This window comes from Cricetulus griseus, unplaced genomic scaffold (genome assembly GCF_003668045.3).
Source record: "Cricetulus griseus strain 17A/GY unplaced genomic scaffold, alternate assembly CriGri-PICRH-1.0 unplaced_scaffold_1, whole genome shotgun sequence".
Lineage (NCBI taxonomy): Eukaryota > Metazoa > Chordata > Mammalia > Rodentia > Cricetidae > Cricetulus > Cricetulus griseus.
Window position 1 is genome coordinate 7,751,377 of NW_023276808.1, and position 24,567 is coordinate 7,775,943.

At 38.2% G+C, this 24,567-nt stretch overlaps 2 protein-coding genes across 2 annotated transcripts in view; one reads left to right on the plus strand and one right to left on the minus strand.

The window, feature by feature from the left end:
• LOC118239747 (zinc finger protein 120-like) overlaps window positions 1-8,949 on the plus strand; it is a 12,247-nt gene extending 3,298 nt beyond the window's left edge. The window contains exons 2-4 of the mRNA XM_035453526.1: window positions 6,764-6,872; window positions 7,066-7,126; window positions 8,244-8,949. Coding sequence (XP_035309417.1) covers window positions 6,764-6,872; window positions 7,066-7,126; window positions 8,244-8,949 — 876 coding nt within the window. The remainder of the gene's footprint in view (window positions 1-6,763; window positions 6,873-7,065; window positions 7,127-8,243) is intronic.
• The window catches only part of LOC113838983 (zinc finger protein 431-like), a 662,051-nt gene that overhangs the window by 482,212 nt on the left and 155,272 nt on the right, over window positions 1-24,567 (minus strand). The window lies entirely within an intron of this gene.

Genomic DNA, 24,567 nt, shown 5'->3' on the forward strand with positions numbered 1-24,567 from the left:
GATGGAATATTTTATTTTCTCCATCTAAATTGATTGAAAGCTTTGCTAAATATAGTAGTCTGGGCTGGCCTCTGTGGTCTCTTACTGTAGGTAGAATTTCTATCCAGAACGTTCTGGCTTTCAGAGAGTATATGGAAAAGTCAGGTGTGATTCTGATAGGTTTGCCTTTATATGTTATTTGACATTTATCTTTGCTGCTCTTAATATTTTCTCTTTATTCTGTATGTTTGGGATTTTGATTATTGTGTGGCGAGGAGATCTTTTTTTGGGGGGTGAGTCCAGTCTATTTGGTGTTCTGCAGGCTTCTTGTACTTTCATTGGCATGTCTCTCTTTAGGTTTTGAAATTTTCTTCTATGATTTTGTTGAATATGTTTTTTGAGATTTTGAGTTGGATTTCTTCACCTTCTTCTATACCTATTATTCTTAGGTTTGGTGTTATCACAGAGTCCCGTATTTTCTGGATATTTTGTGTTATGGATTTGTTGGACTTAAGATTTTCTTTGGTTGATGAGTCTATTTCAGATGGTGTATCTTCAACTCCTGAGATTCTCTCTTCTGTCTCTGGTATTCTTTTGGTTATGCTTGTATCTGTAGCTCCTAATCATTTACCCAGCTATTCTATTTCCAGCATTCCCTCAGATTCTGCTTTATTTATTGACTCTATTTTAGTTTTTAGGTATGAACTGTTTCTTTGAGAGATTTCTTTATATCTTGTATTTTTGGTTTGTTTTTTCTTCCATTTCTTTAAGGGATTTTCTCATGTCCTTTTTAAGGTCCTCTATCATTTACAGTAAGATGTTTTTAATATCATCCTCTTCTGCTTCATCTGCATTGTGATGTTCCGGTCTTACTGGTGTAGGTCCCTAGTCTCCGATGGTGTCATATTGATTTTTCTGTTGTTGAATGTGCTTTTATATTGTCTTCTTCCCATCCTTTCTTCTGGTGGGTGTAACAGGAGTCTCTTACTCTCCTTGTGGGTATGAGACCGAGGTACCTTCTGGTAGATGCAAACAGTTCCAATACTCTGATGGTTGTCCTCTTTTCATGGATGGGGGCATAACTGATACCAGGGGCTTGGCAGTCTATGGGTGTGTTTGCCTCCTCTGAGTTTAGATACCATGAGCATTCTCCTGGTGTCAGGTGTCCCTGAGCAGGGCAGGGGAACACAAACCGGATACAGCCCCTGACCTACCTGGGCCAGTGGATGGAGGGGACTGTTAATGGGGCCTTGGAAGTCTCTGGTATCCCCAACACTTAAGCTACCCTCTCGTCACCCTGTCCATGCCCTAAGGGGCGTGACTAGTTACACCTGTAGCCAGCCCCAGGAGGCAGGGTTAGTGTGACCCTTGCAGAAACTGCTGACAGTGTTGAGGGGATATGGAATGAGTGTGAAAATTCTGTGGTCATGTGGCAAATGGAATTCTGGAAAATGGTGATCCTTTGTTTAAGCACAGGGATTCCTCTAAAGTTGGGGGCTACGACATATAGATGAGGAGGTATTTGGATTGTAAGTAGTGATGGGGGTTATTGAAAGAATGGAGAATATCCACTGGATAAGATTCAATGTGTATTTCAGATAGCTGGCATGAACTCTGGACCAGAAGCGTTTCTCTGCCTCAGTTTGCCTAGCTGTTCTTCTGACTTGGGTGACCTGCACTTGAGCAGAGGGTATTAATCCAATTTGTTCGTGGGCTCATGGATTTGAGGGTGGCAGCTGATGACATATTGGAGGACTCTGTCTGGGAATATAGGTACTGTGGAAGTTTCATGAGCTGGTGAGCCACCTTACTTGTTATTCTTTTTTTTTATTGAAAAGATTATTTTACATGTTAATCCCATGTCTCTCACCCTACCCCTGTCCCCAACTAACATCCTACATACACCATACCCTTTCTGCTCCCCAAGGAGTGTGAGGCCTTCCATAGAGGGTCTTCAAAGTCTGTTATATCCTTTGGGATAGGGCATATGCCAACCCTCTTGTGTCTAGGCGAAAGTATTATCCCTCCATGTGGGATGGGCTCTGAAAGTCCATTCCTGCGTGAGGGATAAGTAATGATTGCTCTACAAGGGGCCCCATAGATTTCCAAGGTCTCCTCACTGACACCACATTCAGGGAGTCTTGATCAATCCCATGCTGTTTTCCCAGCTATCAGTCTGGGGACCAAGAGATCTCCCTTACCTGTTATTCTTGCTGGTGTGACATGTACATGAGTAAGGGATGTCTTCCTGAGTTTACGGCTGGAATACAGCCATCTTCCTCTTACTATGAATGGGAATGTACTCTGTTCCCATCCATGTATGTTGGGAATCCTTAATTTGTTTCTTGATTTTCCAAGATGTAACAGTCAAGAGGGTGTCTTCATTATCAGAATAGAATTTGGAAGTTTGAGCTTTTGGGGCTATTACAAATTATGATGATAAATGAACTTGGATTAAATCCACAGCTTCCCCTATCTCCACTCATTCGAGCCCTGTCTCCAGTCTCCATTCCCCCAAATCCACTGCTACTCTCTTTCCCTTCAGAAAAGAGAAGGCTTCCCAGGGATATCAATCTAACATTATGACAAGGTAAAGTAAATCAAGGCACAAACCCTCATACAAGCCTGACCTAGGTAACTCAGTAAAAGGAAAATTGTCAAAAGAGTAGTCAAAAGAGTCACTACCAGACCTACTGGTAGGAATCCCATAGCAAACCCCTATGATCCTTGCTTGGTTCATTCTGTGGGCCATGTTCTCCTGTTTTCTGCAACCTGCTGGAACCCGCAATTTTCACCCCCTCCTTTCAGAGGTTTCCTAGACCTGAAGCTAATGTTTGGGTAGTGATCTCCCCATGTCCTATCAGCAGCAGGGAGAAGCCTCTCTGATGACAATTGGGCTAAGCACCAATTTGTGATTAGAGCAGAATATACTTATGAATTTTTATTGAATTATCTTGATCAATTTTATTTTATTCTACCATAGTTCTCTAAGACATACAAGTTCTGACTCCTTGCCTCTTTAGGTACTCTCAGGCATGGTTTTCCTCTCAGACCTAGACCTTCAAGTTTAAGCAGTCATTTGTTGAACATTAAAGAAGCTCTGATCCACCATTGCACCAGAGTATTTTGCAGGCAGGACAAGTGTGGTTCTAAAATTTTGTGACTGCCTTGCTGTTCCAACTCAATAATGGGATCCTTATGTGGTTACAGAAGATGGCTGTTTCAGCTTATGTATTCTTTATTACTAGGAGTCCTCACTATGGTCACCCTTACAGGTTCTGGGAAATTCTCATTGCTCTGTTTCCACAAAGCCTGATAAAAGCTCCCCCATTGCAGTCATCTCTCCCATCTTCTTACCCTCTGCCCCATCCTTACTCACCTGATCTTTTCTGGCCACATCACTACCTGCCATTATTGCATCCAGAAAATCTATTTTTTTACACCCAGAGATATCCATGTATCTCCCCTGTAAATGGAGTTCTTATTTGTTCTAAATAATAAAAGCCTGGAGTAAGATATATAGGAAAATTGCTGAGAAATCATAGAGAAGGTGTAAGCCAAAGCCACGTTTACCTCACTAGTTACAAAGTGGAAAAGGCGAGTTTCTGTTTCTTTTTGCTTATATCCCTTCTCTCCTTAGCCAATGTATATCTATCCCTGTGCTCCCATTTTACTTACTGTTTCTGCCAGCCATCTGAACAGATCTCTATGGTTAGCTAGTGGCAAGCTCCGTCTTTCTATCTTCAGACAAGCTTAATTTGTACAAGGAATTTGTATATTGCCCTAGAGCTGTTCTACTTACCTAGCCTCTCTCCATGTATGGATTATACTGTGATTAACTGTGATCACTGGGATTGTATTTTATTTAAATTCTAGTATGCACTTACAAGTGAATTTACAATTCTAGTCCATGTGCTTCTGTGTTGTCTCACTCACTATAATAACTCAAGAAAATAGACAACATCTAAACAAATATTAAGATTATAGTGGAATACATTTCTATATAGAATGTTCAGTAGAGGAATCTAAAATATCCGAGAAACACTTGATGAAATGTTCACCAACTTTAGTCCTCACTGAAATCCATATCAAAACTACTTTGAGTTATTGTCATGCAGCTATCAGGATGATTAAGATAAATAACACAAATTACTCCTAATATTGGCAAGGTCAAGAAGCAAGTGAATTCATTAATGCTACAAATTTAAAATTGCACAGTCTCTGGGGAAATCAAGAAGCAACCCTCAGAAAATTTGGAGTCAATCTTTCTCAATACTGAGATATACAACTTATGGGCATGTACCCAAAAAAATGTACCTCCATCATACCACAAATACACTTTCTCAACTATGTTTATAGTGGCTTTATTCATAACAGCCAAGAACTGCGATGTCTGTGAGAGGTTGTGTTGATTGATGAGGAAAGAGTCCTCCACTGAGAATAGCAATGTCCCTAAGAAAATGGGCCTGGAAAAGACAGCTATCTGAGCATCAGGGAATGACTAGTCAAGAGAGAAAGTCAGGAATCATTATTTGCCCATGGGGTATGCCTTCTATTTTTGGCCCAAGTTTCTATTCCTAAGCTCATAAAAGGATGGAGAATAATCTGACACAGTGAGCCAACTAAACACATTCATTGCCTGAGATGCTTTGGTTAGAAGATTTAATCACAGCAACATAAATGCAACTTAAAAATAATAGAATACCAAAAGTGATTTTCATTGTCAAGTAAAAGCTGGGAATGCTATCTTTTGGAAGAATGTGGAGGATATCAAGACTTTAAGTGGCAAAACATTGAAAGTTGTACACAGAAGTTAATTTGCCATTCCTGTAGTGCTGGGAAGTTGAGGATTTTATAAATAATGGCAGAATGTAAGCGATTGAGATCATGGGATTTCAGTCAGAAATAGACTGCATAAAAATTAAGCAAGAGTTCATTTGTGTGATACTTTGGCTCTAAAATATTTCTTATTCTGCTTATGCCCTGGAAATATATACTAATGCAGAATTAAAAAGATAATGGGCTCATTCCTTAAATGAAATATTTAGTATGTTAGATGGTCATTGTTGATGATTCATGCGGTAAATCAGGTCTAAAATAAGCAAAACAGCGCTGTAGAAATACGTGAAAAAGAAAAGGCAGTCAAGTGCTAAACAGGCAGACATTTTCAGGGAGTTCATTGGCATTATAAGAGAAGGTTTTTGCTATGTAGTGGAAGCCTATAAAGGTTCCCCAATGGTAAGACGATAGACTGCTAAATCTTTGATTTATGGATCTAGGAAGCAACTTCATACTAAATCTGCTTCACCTGTGGTCCAAGCTTGTTAGTGTCCATATCCATTAAGAAGTCAAACTTGGGCTGGAGAGGTGGCTCAGAGGTTACGAGCACTGGCTGCTCTTCAAGAGGTCCTGAGTTCAATTCCAAGCAACTACATGGTGGCTCACAACCATCTGTTATGAGATCTGGTGCACTCTTCTGGTGTGCAGATATACATGGAAGCAGAATGTTGTATGCATAATAAATAAATAGAATCTACAAAAAAAGTCAAACTTTGCAGGATTTGTCATTATATGTTGGTCCTGCAAACTAGAATCAAATTTAAGGACATCTGTTCTTAGTATGTGGTTACAGTTCAGCATAGACGCAGGTAGCTATGTTTGGCAGAGTTAGAAACCCAGTGAGGAGACTGAGAGTTCATTGCATGAAGCAGTGAGGATTGAGACTGTTGTTGTTTTCTTTGCTCTTTTGATGACCTTCCAGCTAGTTTTCAAATAATTCATACACACAGAGGTTTATTCTTATAAATGGAGGCCCTATATTGGCTTATTTCTAGCCAGCATTTCTTAAATTATCCTCTAAGCCTTTTGCATCTGGCCTTTTATCTTTCTCTATTCTTTATACCATTCTTTATTTCTTAGTCCATGGCTTTCATTGTATCTGCGTGGTTGCCTGTTGGTTTCCTCTGCTATTCTGGTGCCTTCCTTTCATACTCCTAGGTTTCTCCTCCCCTTCCTCCTCTCTTCCTGCCAACATCACTTTTCCTTTCCTCTCAAGATATTGGGCATTGCGTTCTTTATCACACCAACAGGTATTTCAGTCAACAGAAGAATCACAGATTCACTAAACAAATTCAGCATACACAAAAGTCACACATCTTAACATAATATTCAACAGTTCCCTGTTGTCATCTACATCACAAGAAATGTTTCAACTTTAATATACTAAAACTATATACAACATCAAAACTTTTTTATAACATCAACATTTATCAAGTAAGTATTTGTATGCATTTTGTAAATTCAGAGAAAATACTATATTACCTAACTTACCTTAGTGAACTCACAGTTCTATTAAAACCCTTCTTAAAAAAAAACTAAAGAAAAACTGCAGACATAACTGTCTGGTCTTCAATTCCACCAAAGACCATAAAAGGAATTATTACTACCTAAGTAAAGAGGCAGTGCATTGCCAGCAATTTCCAAGATTTTACAAATGACAAAGACACCTGACTTCCTGGACACTCGCCAAAAATTTTTCTGTGACATGGGGCATCCATCTTCAGTCTACAAGACTACTGTATCTCTCAGATATTTCAGTGAAGCAGGAAAGTTGAAAGAAAGCTCTGCCTTGTATTGGAAAATTTTATCAGTTGCTTTGTATCCAGCATAAAACTAACATATCGTAAAATAATGTTCTATAGAAACACACATTTACAATATGGTCAGTATCATGCTTTCAGTTGCACACATGTATGTGATATTTTAGAATGCCATGAACTATGATGATGTGCATATTGACTTCACTTGGGAAGAGTGGACTTTGCTGGATACTTCTCAGAAGAAACTCTACAAAGATGTGATGCTGGAGACCTATAAGAACCTCAATGATATAGGTAAGAATGTATTTTCGTTCGTATTTTAAAGTAATAGGACAACTCTTACTTGATTATTGGGGCTCTTCTTTAAATTGATTGAGATAGTAAAAGAAGGTATTAAATAAATCAAAGTTCTACAGTTTATTGGATAGAGTAACATAATTTTTTACACATTTTTCAATAACATACTATCCATTTCACTCTGTTTTAGGATACATTTGGGAAGACCATAAAATTCAAGAACATTGTGCGAGTTCTAAAAGACATGAAAGGTAATTTGCATTTACCAGCTCATAGAAATGTATCTCTGAAGAGAGAGAAATATATCCTGAAGTTTGAAACAGAACCAACAGTGTAATTAAGCACAGATTAATTTGCATTGACGATTTTTAAATTCTCACAAGACGATATAACTCAGTTTCATGTAGTTGAACTGCATTTGCATGACAATATTTTAAGAAAGAAGACAAGGAAACAATGACTTCAGAGAAATTACCACTTGAATCATTACACCATGAGCACTATGCTGTAGAATTCTAAATCCACTTATTTCATAGTACCTATATAACCAAAGTAATACATATGATTGACTTGATAAGCATATCTCCAAACCTTCCTTCAAACAAATACTCTATAGAAAAGTTAGTTATTTTCTTGTACTTCCTGTTACTTTTGTAAGTTTAGTGATAGGACCAATTATTGTCAAGAGTCAAACTGCAGTATTTTTCCGGGAAAGCCTAATCTTCTAACACATGTATATACACAACAGAAAGTCAAACTGAATGAAAAAGGAAGCCTCTTCTTGGTAATCTTTGCATTATTAGGTATATCATGTATTAGGCAGGACAAACCATGTCAGCAAAGGGATATGTAGAACATGGTATACCTCTCTTGAAAAATATTTAAAAGTCATGTAGCAGTACCCATTTTGATTCAAATATACAAGTAATTTGTTTTCCAGCTTCATTGACAATAAATACACCAACAAGCTTAGTCTACAGAAAACCCCTAAGACTCTATGACTGTAGGACTGTGTAAATAGTGTTTTCTCTCGTTCATTAGCAAATGTAGTATGACTCATAGTGTAGGAAAATTTAAGAACACAATAAGGTTGATAAAGTAATGAACTTGTCCAGTTATCTTCAATATATAAAAAAATCTCCTGTGGAAAAAGGTTCTAAAGTTAGGATTATAGCTTCACAGGTATGTTCAGAGATGCAAAACACCCATAAAAGATTGTGAAAACATGAGTGTAAGTGCAGAGATAAGACTGTAACATCTTATTCTTCTTATCACTTGAAAAAGTGTAATAAAAATTTATACAGATATCAAGATTCAATATTGTATTGAATATGGTAAAACATTTACATATGCCCATTTTCCATGCAGGCATGAACGAAGCCAAACTAGAGACAAGCCTTCCGAATATACACAATGTGTTAAAGTCTTTGCTTATAACAGTCACCTTCGAAGGCATAAAAGAACGCATACTGAAGACAAACCCTATGAATGTAATCAGTGCAGCAAAGCCTTTGCATATCAATGTCTTCTTGCAACACACAAAAGGACACACACTGGAGAGAAACCATATGAATGTAATCAGTGTGGTAAAGCCTTTGCTCATCACAGTACTCTTCAAATACATAAAAGAACACACACTGGAGAGAAACCCTATGAATGTAATCATTGTAGTAAAGCCTTTGTTGATCCCAGTGCTTTTAATCGGCATAAAAGAACACATACTGGAGAGAAACCCTATGAATGTAATCAGTGTGGTAAAGCCTTTTATCAGTACAGTGATCTTCAAACACATATAAAGACACATACTGGAGAGAAACCCTATGAATGTAATCATTGTGGTAAAGCCTTTGCTGATCCCAGTGCTCTTCGTCAGCATAAAAGGACACATACTGGAGAGAAACCCTATGAATGTAATCATTGTGGTAAAGCCTTTGCTCAGCACAGTACTCTTCAAGTGCATAAAAGGACACATACTGGAGAGAAACCCTATGAATGTAATCAGTGTAGTAAAGCCTTTTCTCATCACAGTACTCTTCAAAAGCATAAAAGCACACATACTGGAGAGAAACCCTAAGAATGTAAACAGTTTGGTAAAGCCTTTGCTCAGCACATTCATCTTCACATACATAAAAGAACACATAGTGGGAACAGATGCTAAGAATTAAATCAGTATGGGAAAGTCTTTGCACGTAAATGTTTTCTTCAAACCCATAAAAGAACACATACTATAGAAAAACCATTTTAACGTAGTCAGTGTGGTAAAGCATTTGTATGTACCAGGAGCCTTTGAAATCATTACAAAAAATCATTCAGCAGGGAAACTATGAATGTAGTCAGTTTGGTTTAATTGTGCACTTTAACTTTATACAGGAGTAGAATTTTATGGTCAACCTGTTAAAGCCTTCGTAAGTTACAGTCATTTTTGAGTACCTGAAAAAGTTAATGAGGGCTTTTCATTATCAAGTATTTGGTGGAATCTTTTGCAATCACACTTCCGATCACTTTTACAACAGTATTCATTTTGTAGAAAAAATTGACAGTGTCAACAATCTGTGCAAGCATTAGGATGCCCATGTTTATATTGCTGCTCCAGCACGCTCATTGAAAAATGAATATATGAACTTATGAAGCCTTATGATTAGCGTAAAACAGCCAGCAAAGAAATACTACCCGTCCCAGGAAACAGTTCCTGTGAAAGAAACAGATTATGGCCCTCAAACTGCAGCCAAAGAAACTTACCCTTACATAAGAGCAAATGCTTAAAAATGGCCAGTGAAAGAAGCACAATTTGTCCCTGAATCAAAAGGCAAAGAAACAAACTGTATCCCTGACCAGCTGAGGAAAAATCCAAGCAAGACCTAGTCTCAAAACCACCCAATCCCTAAGCAGAAATCCGGCAAATCTTAAAGGCTTTTAAAGCTCAGGGAATGAAATTTTACCAATTAACGCGCTGAAAAATATTCTCTGTGAAAACCCTATGCCCCTAAGAAGACATATATAAACCTTATGCTTGTTCAGTTGGCAGCTGACATTTTCCACACTGATTAGGGGCAGCCGCTTTCCTGGATGCCCAAATAAATCTGTTCAATGTGTTTCTGTGAATGACTTCTTTTTCCACAGTGGATACAGAACTCCCTAGTGGAGAGAATTAGAGAAGAAACATATACTGCTGATGGGAATATCCCTTAGGGGAGTGTAGTTGAGTGAAGCAGAAAAGTGACAATTTGAGCTGGAGCTAAGAAGAAATGGTTACCATTGCTCAGAAAATCCTTAGTGGAAAAGACAATAGAACAAGCAATGGACATTTATTCTGGTGAACTCTTAGCAGGGTGCAACAAAGATCACTTGTAGTAGTCTATCTCTAAGTGGAGCTTGAGTGCTACATAATGCCCAGAGATCATTTCCCACTGGAACACAACTTCATACATAGCCTGACTTCCTGACAGTCAGGACACCTTTATCCTCAGAGCTTTCATTTCCATGATACCTTCCCTTCATAGCAGCATGTTTAGCCAGACATTGGACATTCAGGATAGATTTTTCTTCAGAACTCTTGGTATCCAGGATACATTCGCTCCAAAGAGTCAGAAATAACATGACTTCCTAAAAGTAAGCATACCTTTCTCTTCAGAGCTGCAAGTATCCAGGCCATCCTCACTTCACAGATGAAGGTATAGACTGACTTATGACATGAGGGGTACCATTCCCTCCATAGGTGTAACACTTGCACAGTGATTTTAAATGATAAAGTGTCTCATAAGTAATTTATGTTTCTCTTCAAGTGCATTAACTAATTAGTGTAAATTAGGTGTGAAACTTACAAATTTGTATTATTTTCTCTACTCTTTTTGTTACAATACCTATGCCACCTTATAAAATATTTAATTTGGCCCTTGTTTCCAGAGGGATACAGGAGCGTAATTAAAATTTGCATGACACCTAAAACGGGGTCTAAGAACTCACATCCCTAAGTTGCAGCATGAGGCAGAGATTGGGAACCGATGCTAGAGGTCACTGTATTGGGGGTTCTATTTTGAAATATTTGAGATGCATTCCAAAAAGTCCTATATGTGTGGAAAATTCATTTAGTCAAGTTTATTTTGTTGTCCTGATATTCCTTGTTTGGCTTTTGTTCATTTGGTAGTTTTGTTTAATGATAGGTATTTTTCTGCTGAAATGTATATAATGTCAGCCCAATCATCTAAGTGGTACATTAAAAAATATGAGGCAGTGTGCGATCATATTTTTCTAATAACTGTCTGAAAGTGTGGTGATTTGTTGTTCCTGGTTATTTTTTCCATATTTTCACAAATACCCTTCAGATTTTCATGTTTATTAGGAGCTTGGCGTGGGTGTCAGTAATGATGAGGGATACATTTGAACTCATGAGCATTATGTGTCTGTCTCCTGAGTACAAATCCAAGTGTAGATGATATATTCCCAAAATGTGTTTTTTTCTCAACATAATTTAGCAATGTTAATGTTAAAATGCTTCATATATCATAATATAAAAAAATATTGAAATGCTCATGTGTGCATTCAAATGGTGTTTTCTTTTATCTGATAGAGATTGTTTCTGGAAATCAAATCTTGTCCTTGTGGATGAGCAGTCATTTTTCTAAGTGCTGAGCCTTTTTTCATTCATATGAATATGTTACTCATTAGGCTGACCTAATTTGATCTTTATCTCAGCCCTGATGCCTCAGAATAAATATATTATATTACTTCAGAAACTAACTTAGACTTGGTGCTTCTGGAATTTTCCAAGCCCAAGTCTCCACAAAATTAATGAAGAGTATAAAATAAGTTATGTTCAAAGAAGCTGACAATAAAATCCTTTAAAAGATGGTTGACTAGACAAAAGCACAAGAGTGAGTTTGTGTGCCATGTGGTAAATGGACATAAATAGGTTAGCATACGCTCACATGCCAGATGTACTCCTGCTTGATTTTATGTCTTCTGTGTGGAGAGAATAGGAACTTGCAGGCATAGTCTCTCTAGTTTCAATGGGCTCATATTCTACTTCCGGGCTGCTTACAAAACATTCAGTTTGGAGCTCTGAATAGTGATAACTGTAGATGACATCAAGATTATGAGGAGATTCTGAGACTTGAAGTCTCTCTAAGGCATAGACAATAAGGTATTTACAAAGAGATGGGAAGATTGGAAGAATATTTAGGGAGGGAGCTTAGGGTTTTAAAGCACAAGGATCATATGCCAGACAGCTTTCTTCATTTGTAACTGAGGTCAAGCTGGCATAAACTGTACTCTGTTTCCACTCAGCTGGAGTGGGTCACCCCCTCCAGTTCTTCCACTATTTAATATTTGGCAACTCATGTAGCTGTCAGTGACTGTACCCTGAAGTCCACATTGTTACCATCCAAGGATGGATTAATTACCTTATGTGTACATCACTGTACCAAATAGTATCAGGCAAGAATCATTTCCATATATTTTTTATCCAAAACTGCATGTTCAATCCTAGAGAGAAACCCTATAAATGTAATCAGTGTGGTAAAGCCTTTGCTCAGCACAGTCATCTTCAAACGGTCTCATCAGACTGTATTCAAATATTTGTGCATACTTAATACACACATACTTAGCAGAAATAAGAAGGGAAAAATCTGGGAAAAAACAGGGAAAGTGATGCAATGTAATTTAAATAAAATATGTTACAATAAATATTAAATAAAAATATGGCTAGGGAGTGACCTTAACAATTAAGAACACTCGTATTGTTGCATTGAAAAGAGGTTATTTTAATAGAAACCATGGTTCCTCCATCTCCGGTAACTTCAGTTCCAAGCTAACTTATTCCCTCTTCTGGCCTCTGCTGGTACTGCACACATCCAAAAATCAGTCAACGAATATACATGAAATAAAGTTTAAAAATGAAATTCTTTCTGGTCCTTCTTAGAAGCAGATGTGGCCTTCCTCTAAGCAAGCATGCTCAGAAGAAAAGAATCCTTTTTCTGAGGGATGGATAGCTCAGAATAGCTATTCATTTAAGAATATCATACACACTGTGCATAAGTGCTTTCCATTTTTTAAAATTTGTGTTCTATGTGCTTTTATGTGTGAGGATTGTGGCACTGACATATCTTTTAAATGTATCTTTCAGAGCATACAGCATAGTCTATTATAATATATTGTGCTTTATGATATATTCTTATTTAGATCATAAGGCATGATCTAAAGGATAGTTTTGCTCTGTAAATCTCCGTAAGCCAAAATGGTTAGACTTGCAATCTTCTACCCTATTTAAAATTTTCAAAGCATAACCTCAGGCCAAAGCTAAAGGAGACTTTAGGATGGCAGATGTTAGTATTCAGCTGTCTGTACTCGCCTGTCCTTGTGGTTCTGACAGCATATGCCCTCAGCTGCAGCCATTAAGGGGGGCACCTGTGTATTTTCACTGTGGTCCCTTTTGAAAGTGCCCTTCCCAAACCAAATTACATCCTGCTCTCTGTTTCTTTCCCTCCTCTCTCTCTCTCTCTCTCTCTCTCTCTCTCTCTCTCTCTCTCTCTCCCTCTCAATCTCCTTCTCCCTCTCTCTCTCCCTCTCTGCCCCTCTTTCCTCTCTCCTACTGCTCCTGTCCCCGAAGACTGGTCTCTCCCCCTCCCTTTACCCTTTTTATGATCCCTTTCCCTGATTAAAAAATCCTCTGTTTAAACCCTGTCAAATGGCATGTGTCTGGTATAACTAGTGTATGGTCCCAGGTAGTGAGTTCATTCTGGGGATGCAGGGCAGGATTAAAGCAGTGTTATTGGGAGGTGGGCATTGTCAGTATTTGGATCCTGGGTAATTCTTTGGCCTCCAATACAGATGCTGCTGCGTGGGAGAACTAGTATAGATTCCAGTGAAGTGAATGCATCCTGATGTTGCTGGGGAGGATTTAAGGAGTGTTATTGTGTGGTGGGCAGTGCCTTGTGTGGGCTTCATAGATCAAGCCTACCCTCTGGTAAAGTGCAGCTATTCTTCCAAAGTTTTAGAACAGTGATGGAACCAGCGATAGTGTGTGGAGGATTGTAGTGGTATGTGCACTCTCTGGTATTGAGGCAAAGTTAAAGGGGATTTGTGGGTGGTGGGCAATGTCCTGCTTTCAATACCAGCATCTAGTTTGCAACTTAGGATGCATACACCATATAATATCACTCATTAGCATAGGCAGGTGCCTGGGAAAACCTTAAACCTTTAAAAAAATGGAATATATGTATTAGCAAATAATCCCTCAAGTGTGAAGATTCCTCATGATGCCAGTAGGGAATCCCTCCTTCTGTGAAACTCCATGGCTACAACTTCCAAATACCAACCTTAAATCATTTTTATTTAAAATTCCATTTACAAGGATCCATCACTTAACTTCTATGATTCACAATAGCTCAGATGGTGTTTTGTAAGCTGAGTAAGCTCTTTTTGCAATCCTGAAAGGCACTAAATTTAGTTACCATTACTCCACACTTGTTAACACCCTGTATTATGCCCCCACTTCTGTGAATGGCACAATACATGAGAGGGAGAGTCCCCACTGGTAACCACTGCAATAAGTGATGGGAATACTACAGTATAAGAACACAGTCAACACTATATACAGTGTAGTGAATTTCTGTCCCAAAAGTGAAAGAGTAATCAAAATATTAACAACTAAAGAGAGATTTCAGGAAACAATAGGAGAGGTTTGTTATGTTGCTTCATTCTGAGTTTAGGAGAACTGAAATTACTTTTAATCTAGTTGCAATAGGCACTTCAGACAACCAGGAAAGAAAATGAAGAAGTAGATCAAAAACAAGATAATGGGACTTACTCCCTTCAGAAAGATGGATGATGGATCCATTGCTTTAGTAATTATATTCCTGAGACTCAGAGCAAATTATTGACAACTGGTTAGTTATATAGAGTAGTCCTCATGGAGAGTTGAATACTTAAGAAAATAATGGAGCAAGGAAAAATGTGTTTAAAAGCACTATTATTAGCTAGCACAACTTACTCACTGGAGAATTGAAAAAAATAAAAACCACAACTCATGGTTCTCAACAGGACTAGTGGAATGAATCGCTACACATATGTGGAAATGGATTTATTAAAATGAGTAAGGAGCCTGTAAACAGACAGGCAAAGGCCTGGAAGAAGGGAGAATAAGACTGAAGCTTCCAACCAGGCTGGCAAAGGCTTGGCTGGAGAAAGATTAAAGGAAGAGTAGTATAGGCCCTCTACCCGACTATTGGATGTAAGAATGAGAATGTGTAGCAAGGTTGATTAGCAAGATTTAGAAAGCTATTTAAGGGACCAGCTCAGACCTGGGAATTTTAGATTGTACCATGACTCTATGTCCTTGTGCTCTACTCTGCTAACCTGAAACAACCTGTCAATTAAGCTGAGAGCCTCCCGGGTCTGAAATGGCATTCCTGGAATTCAGGACTTCAGAAGACTCAAACATCTGAACTTTGAGAAACACAAGTCTGGACTTGAAACTGCTGCTGCTACAGGAGAGGTACCCCACTTCTATGAGCCTGGTGACTATGGTTCTTAGGATGGTTTTCTTATGCTTGTGTATTTCTTTGATATAATTGTGAAGTAAAACTTATATACTCAAACACAAGTTGTTGAGTCTGCCATTCCTCCCTGGTTAAACCCTAGTAAGGGCTCAAGACAGAATGTCTTAGGTGTTGGTCCCGAGATTCCAAAAATGGATGAATTCCAATAATAATTTGAAGAAACCAGGAATTGTTCTGTTCATGAGTTTTAATATATCAGCAGGTCTTCAATATACACCAGAATATCGAGGAAGTGGCTCTAAATCTGATGAAGAAATGAACTTGTTGGCCAGGGCTAGGGCAAACAGGAAAAAAAGATAATTCCTTCTTCAATATCCTTTATATATGTAGGCTGCCAGCAGCTTAAAATTGGATGTTAATTTTTGTTTGATTTTTTTTCCTTTTGGTATTTTCAAGACAGCTGTTTTCTGTGCAGGCCTGGAACTCATTTGTAGACCACACTGCCCTGAAACTCAGAAAATCCAAATGTTTCTGCCTCCTGAGTTCTGGATTTAGAGGTGTGCAGCAGCCATCAACAGCTGAAGGTGGATATCACCTCAAGTGATCCAGGTTAAATATGAGTCTTTACTTTCAAATCCTATTGAAAAGTCCCACACGTGTACCCAACTCTTTGAGTTTTACTTAACAATGAGACAGTCAGTTTGAGTACCAAGAATAGCTATCAGAACAAATTAGGCAGAAGAATTGAGCAAGATTCCTTTCCTGAAGGAGGCAGGGGGGAATCTGGGAGTTATTTCTAAAACAACACTTTTCCTAAGCAAAATGAAGCATGTGGATTTTATTTAGAGAGTGTAGACACATTTATGTGGTATTCTCCCTATTCCTAAGCAGACACAGATAAAAAAATCCATTTCTAAACAAGATTACAGTGTACAGTCAAAGACGTTTAGGGACATTTTTACTTCAAAGTCATTCAGAAAGTTATAAATTATAAAAATTATGTAAAGAAATGCCTTTGGCATGTTCATATTATACCAGAAGTTCTTCCCAGAAAATCAGGTAAATAACACAGTGAAAATACACTGCTATGCAGCATACACTACCTCTCAAACTTGATGTTCCATCTAAAAGATAACTGCAACAATGGCACAAATCTCAGTCATAAAGGATTCTGACCCCAAATACAGAAAACTTCAAGGAAATGCAACTTAATGACACTGTTTACTCTACTCCTGATGAATGGTTATGATTTAAAATTAACCTCAGAGAAAAGCTGATGTTGGTTCTGAAGCAACTCGCTAGGCAGATTGCCATAGCTGCTTCCATGCAAGACCAGAGGGAATATATTTTAACTGCCTCTGGTTACTGTGTTTCTCATGGCTATAATATCGCTTTGGAGGATTCCATTTTTTTACTGTTTCGATCGTTAAACAATAGTTATATGGGTGTTTGTCCTGCATGTATTTGTACAGAGTATTTACAGAGGCTAGAGTAAGGCAGGAAATGCTGGGGACAGAAGATGGAGCAAATAGTTAGCAAATAGTTAGCTAGTTAGCAGTTCTGGAAATGGAACCTAGCTACTCTGTAACCACCCCAATTGCCATTAATTGCTGAGCCATTTCTATAGCCCCTATTATCGATTAAAATTTATTTCTATAAGTTGATTATTGGAAGATAATTCATCACTTTACCCTTTTATCTCTTCAGTCACTCCCTTTCCAACCCCCTTACAAATTTCTATGTTTTAAGTATGTGTGACTATGTGTGCTGAAATACATGAATACAAATTGGCTGTATCCATTTTTGTTAGTTTACAAACATTGAAAATTGGCTCACCATGTTTTATTGAATAAAAACTTAGGGCTCTCATCACTGCATGAGACTCATTCTCTCAAATGGAGGAGACTTCTAGTTTTTAAACAATATTGGTTGTATGAGCCTAACTAGTCTGTCTTGCTCAGTAAACAAGAAGTAAACAAAATAATCAAGAAGTGAAAAGTTAGGGTGGAAAATATCTTAGCAGTCATGAGTACTGAAGATTCTTTCAGAGTATACAGGCTTCCATTCCCAGTACATACAGAAGCTTACCGCTATCTGTAACTCCAGTATCAGAGGTTCTCACACCATCTACTGGCCTCCTTGGCCACAATAAGAAGGGGAGACTTAGAACATGAGAATTATATTTTAAGATCTGTAGACACCACAATATGAACACGGGCTAGAACAACATTGTAAGATTTACATCCTGTACCACATAGTCTTCAGAGAGCTACAGAAAAATACACACAAAGACACAGACACACAGCCACTCACACACACAGACACACACACACACACACACACACACACACACACACACACACACAAACATGCACACACACATACCTGAAATGAGAAATCCTCCTAATTTTGTATTCAATGTGTTGGAAAAATATGTGTGGAACAAGGGCACATAGGAAATCTGGTTCATTTGTCAACCTCTGATATGTCTTAAATCTCTAAGCCATAATCTGTAAATATTTCTAAGAGAGTAAAATCATGTACTTATAAAAAGATTATCACATTTGTCTTCCCTGTATCTATGTGGGTGGAATGAGAGAAGCAACTCCAAATAGTTGTGTTCTGACCTCCACATATGTGCTGTTTTCCTTATGCCCACAATCACAGAAATATAAACACATAAACATCAGACAAACAAACACACACATACACACCAGACACACACACACACACACACACACACACACACACACACACACACACAGAGTATGTAGGCGTAATACATGAGGATTTAACCAATCTAAACACAAAATATCTGCATAACATTGAAAACTGGTCTCACCAGAAACACAGGAAAACTCTCTTTTCAGAGAAGAGATGTTAGGAGTCTTGGACACTGTTAGGATTCTTTCTTTTGACTTCTTATTTTGGTGGGGGGTTTTGAGCCAGTGATTCTTTGTGATTTTTTTTTACTCAAAAAATCTGTAGCCACACTATATATAGATGATACATTCGTGGAGAAAGAAATAAGAGAAACATCCCCTTTTACATTTGCCACAAACAACATAAAATACCTTGGAGTAACACTAACCAAAAAAGGGAAAGTCCTCTACACTAAGAATTTTGAGTCTATGAAGGAAGAAATCAAATAAGATAGCAGAAAATGGAAGGATGTACGATGTTCTTAGGTAGGATCAACATAGTAAAAATGGCAATCTTGCCAAAAGCAATCTACAGATTCAGTGCAATCCCCATAAAATCCCAGCAAAAGTCTTCACACACCTTGATAGAACAATTCTCAACTTTATATGGAAAACAAAAGACCCAGGATATCCAAAGAAACACTGTAAATAAAGAATTCTGGAGGCATCAACATGCCTGGTGTCAAACTCTATTACAGAGCTATAGTTTTGAAAATAGCAAAAAAATTGGCACAAAAATTGACAGGTAGACCAATGGGATCGAGTTGAAAACACTGATATTAACCCACACACCTACAAAACCTGATATTTGACAAATAAGCTAAATTTATATGATGGAATAATGAGAAAATCTTCAACAAATGGTTCTGGCATAACTGGATGCTGGCAACTAGAAGACTGCAGATAGTTCCATGTCTATCACCACACATAAAATGTATGTCCAAATGGATCAAAGACCTCAACATAAATCTAGCTACACTGAACCTATTAGAAGACAAAGTGGCAAATATCCTTGAACAAATTGGTACAGGAGACCACTTTCTGAACACTACACCAGTAGCACAGACATTGAGATCAACAATTAATTAATGGGACCTCCTGAAACTGAGAAGATTCTGTAAGGCAAAGGAAACAGTCCTTGAGACAAAATGGCAGCTCACAGACTGGGAAAAGATATTCCCCAACCCCATATCTGACAGTGGGCTGATTTCCAAAATATAGAAAGAAATCAAAAAGTTAGTGTCCAAAACACCAAGCAATCCAAATAAAAAGTGGGGTACAGAACTAAATAGACAGTTCTCAATAGAGGAATCTAAAATGGCTGAAAGACACAAAATTAAGTGTTCAACATCCTTAGCCATTAGGGAAATGCATATCAAATCAACTCTGAGATACCATCTTACTCCTGTCAGAATGGTTAAAATCAAAATCACCAATGACAGTTTATGCTGGAGAGTATGCGGAGAAAGAGGGAACACTCCTCCACTGCTGGTGGGAGTGCCAACTTGTACAGCCACTTTATAAATCAGTATGGAGACTCCACAAGAAAATCGAATCAGTCTACCAAAAAATCCAGCAATTCCACTATTAGGCATATACCCAAAAGAAGCACATTCATACAACAAGGACATCTGTTCAACGATGTTCATAGCAGCACTGTTTGTAATAGCCAAAAACAGGAAGCAGCCTAGATGCCCCTCTACTGAAGAATGGATAGAGAAAATGTGGCACATTTAAATAATGGATTACTACTCAGCAGGAAAAATAAATAACAATGTAATCCTGAAATTTATAGGAAAATGGATGGAACTAGAAGAAACCATTATGAGGGAGGTACCCCAATCACAAAAAGACAAATATGGTATGTACTCTCATATGTGGATTTTAGACATAGGGTAAAAATTACCAGGCTACAATCCACACTTCCAGAGAAGCTAGTAAACAAGGAAGAACCTAAGAGAGACATACATGGTCCCCTGGATAAGTGGAAAGGGACAAGATCTCCTGAGAAAATTGAGAGTATGGGGGAGGGGAGAGGGAGCTTGGAGATTGAGAATGGTAGAAGCTGAAGGGTGAGGAGGACTTGAGGCAGCAGGAAGTTTGAGTTGGGGGAAGAGTAGAGGAGAGAAATATAAGAGATACTATTATAGGTTGAAAGAGAAATCAGACACTAGGGAAATGCCTGTACATCTTCAAAGATGACACCAATGTACAGTCTAAGCTACAGAGAAGAGTCTACCTTTAATGTCCTCCCCTGATAATGAGATTGAAGTCTGACGTATATGTCATCCTAAAGCCTTCACTCAGCAGCTGGTGGAAGTGGAAGCAGACACCCCCTGCTAAACAATGAACTGAACAGGAATCCAGTTGCTTAGAAGGAGTGATGAGCAAAGTCGTCAAGAATATCATGATGGTGAAACCCACAGAAACAGCTGATCTGATCTAGCGGGAGCTCTTGGACCCCAGAGTATTCACTCAGAAACAAGTATTGAACCGATCCAGACCCCATGAATATGGGTGTCAGTTAGGAGGCCTCAGAAATCTATGTGGCCTCTTGCAGTAGATCAGTACTTATCCCTAACATAGGAATGGACTTTGGGAGCCCATTCCACATGGGGAGATAATTCCTCAGCCTAGACTACCAGGGAGGGCCTAGACTGTATCTCAAAGGATATGACAGACTCTGAAGACCACCATGGAAGGCTTCACTCTCCCTGAGGAACAGAAATGCTATGGGATAGTTAGGACAGTAGTGGGGAGGCCGGGTAGGGAGAGGAAACTGGGATTGACCTGTAAAACAATCTTGTTTCTAAATTGAATATAAAATGGAGAAATAAAAAGATAAAAAGTAAAAAAATTAATGTAGCAAAATGTATGAGTGAAACACCAGGAAACCTTAGAAATTCACAAACAATGGGCTGGAGAGATGGCTCAGAGGTTAAGAGCACTGACTGCTCTTTCAGAGGTCCTGACTTCAATTCCCAGCAACCACATGGTGACTCACAGCCAACTGTTACGAGATCTGATGCCCTCTTCTGTGCAAATATACATGGAAAAACTTCACAAACAAGCACATAGGGTTGTCTCCATTTTGGGAACTTCAGCAACTGGGATATATCTCAGTGGTCATCCATAAGCTGGAATGTTATAATGATTCATTTACTTACATATGTAGTGGACTGAAGTCATAGTCTGTTAGAGTGGTACAGCAGAAGTAAAAATATTTAAAGCCAGATAGACTTGTGCCTTCTACCTAACTCCAGGAGGAAATATTGTGAGGTGATAAGTGTGGTCAGTTTAGAATTTGAAGATGTAATAGATTGTGACAGACACATCATAAGTGTTTCCTGGCAACTGAGAAAGAAATCTCTCTGACCATATCATGGGCCCAAGATACAGGGAGCACCTGAGATGCAGTTCTGTACATGGGGATTTTAATATCCTAAGTTATGTGCCATTGTACAACATTTACTGTCACCATACAATGGAGTTGATTCTCCTACAGAGCTTATGACAAAAGGTTTTAGCATTTCCAAACAAATGGAACCATTCAACAACAAGAGGGTACCTAATCTCTCTAAATATAGTCTGTGAAGGACCTGCTCCAAATCTTTTATTAGTATATTTTTCTCTTCCCTAAGAAGTAAAACCCTATTGTGTATTCTCTATTTAGTTCTGTACCCCACTTTTTATTTGGTGTTTTGGAGACTAATTTCTTCAGTTCTTTGTATATTTTAGAAATCAGCCCTGGGCTACATGTGGGGTTGGTCAAGATCTTTTCCCATTCTGTGGGATGCTGTCTGTCTTCTCTTGTAAATTCTTTCTTTTGCCTTACAAAGTCTTCTCAGGTTCAGTAGGTCCCATTACTGAATTGTTGATCTGAGTGTCTGTGCTACTGTTATGTTCAAGAAGTGGTCTACTGTACAAATTCATTCAAAACTACCTCCCAATTACCTTGCTAAGAGGTTGGTGTGGCTAGATTTATATTGAAGTCTTTGATCCAATGGAATTGTAGTTTTTGGTCAATAGAGGAGACTACAATGGCTAAAAGACACTAAATATCCATTGTCATCTGGGAAATTTAAATCACAAATTGGAGGTATCATCTTAAACTATCCAGAATGGCTACAGAAATAAATATCAAGAATAGTTTATGGTGGAGAAAGGGGAATGTCACTCTGTTGCTGCTGGGAGTAAAAACTTGTACAACCATTTTGGCAGTCATTATGGCTGTTTTTCTGCATATTGGGTATCAGTCTACTTCATCATCTAGCAATTCCGCTCTGGCATATACTCAAAGGATGTACATTTATACAACATGGACATCTGTACAGCTATGTTCATAAGAGCAGTATTTATAATAGCAAGAACCAGGAAACAACAAAGATGTCCCTTGACAAAAAATGGATAAAGAAAATGTGATATAATTAATCAATGGAGTAGTACTCAAAGGGAAAAAAAACAATGAAACAAATGGATGGAACTAGAAGAAAGCATCCTGAACTAGGTAACCCATACATCCAAAGACAAACATGGTATGTAGTCCATAATGTACAGATATTAGACATAGAGAAAATAATAAATAGCCTATAATCCACAACTCCAGAGAAGCTAGTAATAAGTAGGACACTAATTGAGACTTACATCCTTCCTCAGATTATGGGAAAGGCACAGATATCCTGAATAATTTTGGAGCATGGGGAAGAAGGTGGTTGGTATGAGAAAGAGGAGGGGAGAAGAGGAGGCGATAGGAGAACATGAGGGATCAGGAAGATTGATTATGTGTAAGAATAGATGAGAGAAAGAAAATAGATACCTTAATAGAGGCATAAATTATAGGTTTAATGAGAAATATGGCACTAGGCAAACCTCCAGGGATCCACAAGGAAAATCCCAGCTAACAATCTAAGCAATAGTGGAGAGGCTACCTTAAATGCAGTTCCCTTTTATTGTGATTGATGACTACCTTATAAGCCATTCTAGAGCCTTCATCCAGTAGCTGATGGAAGCAGAATAACACACGCAAAGCTAAACAGTGACCTGAACTCCTGGAATCCAGTTTCAGACAGGGAAGAATGATGAGGAAATGAGTCATTACCTGGCTGGAGAAACCCACAGAAACAGCTGACCTGACCACATGGGAGCTCAAAGTCCCCATTCTGAAAACTTGTGAACCATCATAATACCAAATCAGCCCTTTTTAATGTGCATGTCTCTTGGGAGATGTGGGTACTCTATGCGCCTCTGGCAATGTAACCAGTATTTATTCTTATCACACAAAAGGACTTTGGGAGTCCCTTCCCTATGGAGGGCTACTCTCTCATTCAAGATACTCTGTGGAGTGCCTAGGCCTTTCCCCAAAGGATGTGACAGACTTTGATGATCCCCCATGAAATTCCTCACCATCTCTGTGGAAAAGGGGATGGATGGGATGGGGGTTTGAGGGGCATGTGAGTATGGAAGGGAGAAAGAATGGGATTGTTATGTAAAAATAGATCGTTTCTAATTTAAATAAAAATTCATAAAAAATGGAAAGAAAAGAAAAAAAATTTAAACAGATAAGATGTGATGGTGGGTTATGCCCATATTTCTCATAGTGGTTGATGAACTAAACACTGATGATCGAGTAGCCAGGTAGGAATATAGGCAGTGCTACCCCAAAGGCTGGGGAGAAGAAGGGAGATACAGGCTGAGAAGAGATGCCATGCTTCTGAAGGAGTAACATGCCAGAAAATGGGTAAGCCATAGTCACGTGGCAATACATAATTAATAGAAATCAGTTAATAATTGAAACAGAGCTAGCCAATAAGAAGCTCTTACCAATTTATCAATAGTTAAATAATTAATGTAACATCTGTGTGTTTGTTTGGGGCAAAGTGGAATTGGAACCATGTGTAACAGACACTTCCATCTTTAATATACTTTATTCCTACCTCTCTGTCTAGCAATGTACTTATCATCCACTCTCACCTATAATCCCCTAGTATACAATATCCTTCTGACTCTGTATGCAGAAGGAACTAAGTAGTCAGTAACAGTTTAGCCTTGGTAGAATGTGAGAACTGGGTATCTCCATTTTAAAGAGAAAAAATTGATACATCAACAATTATCTCAATAGAGAGGAGAAAGTTCCTGTAGACTGGGTCTTCACAGTTGTTTGTGGAGAGGCGTCAGGTGAATTTAAAAAAAGCATCCCTGGAGTGAAAAAGGCAACTTCATATGCAAAATCCCCCTTCTCATACAGAGGTCACAAAAGGATAAGTGTCAAGTTAAGGATAATGATATAAGTATGCAAGGATTTTTTTAAGTTTTCAAATTAATTTTCAATTTCTTTACAGAATTTCCAAAGGCTATGTAGTGTGTATTTAGAGTTTCAAATGAATCCAAACTTTGGTCTTAGTAAAAGCAAGTGTAGGACACATGCCACAATTCTGATGGTCAATCTGAATTATGTTTTTTTGTTGTATTAGGATATTGGTATTGTAGAATTTTAGC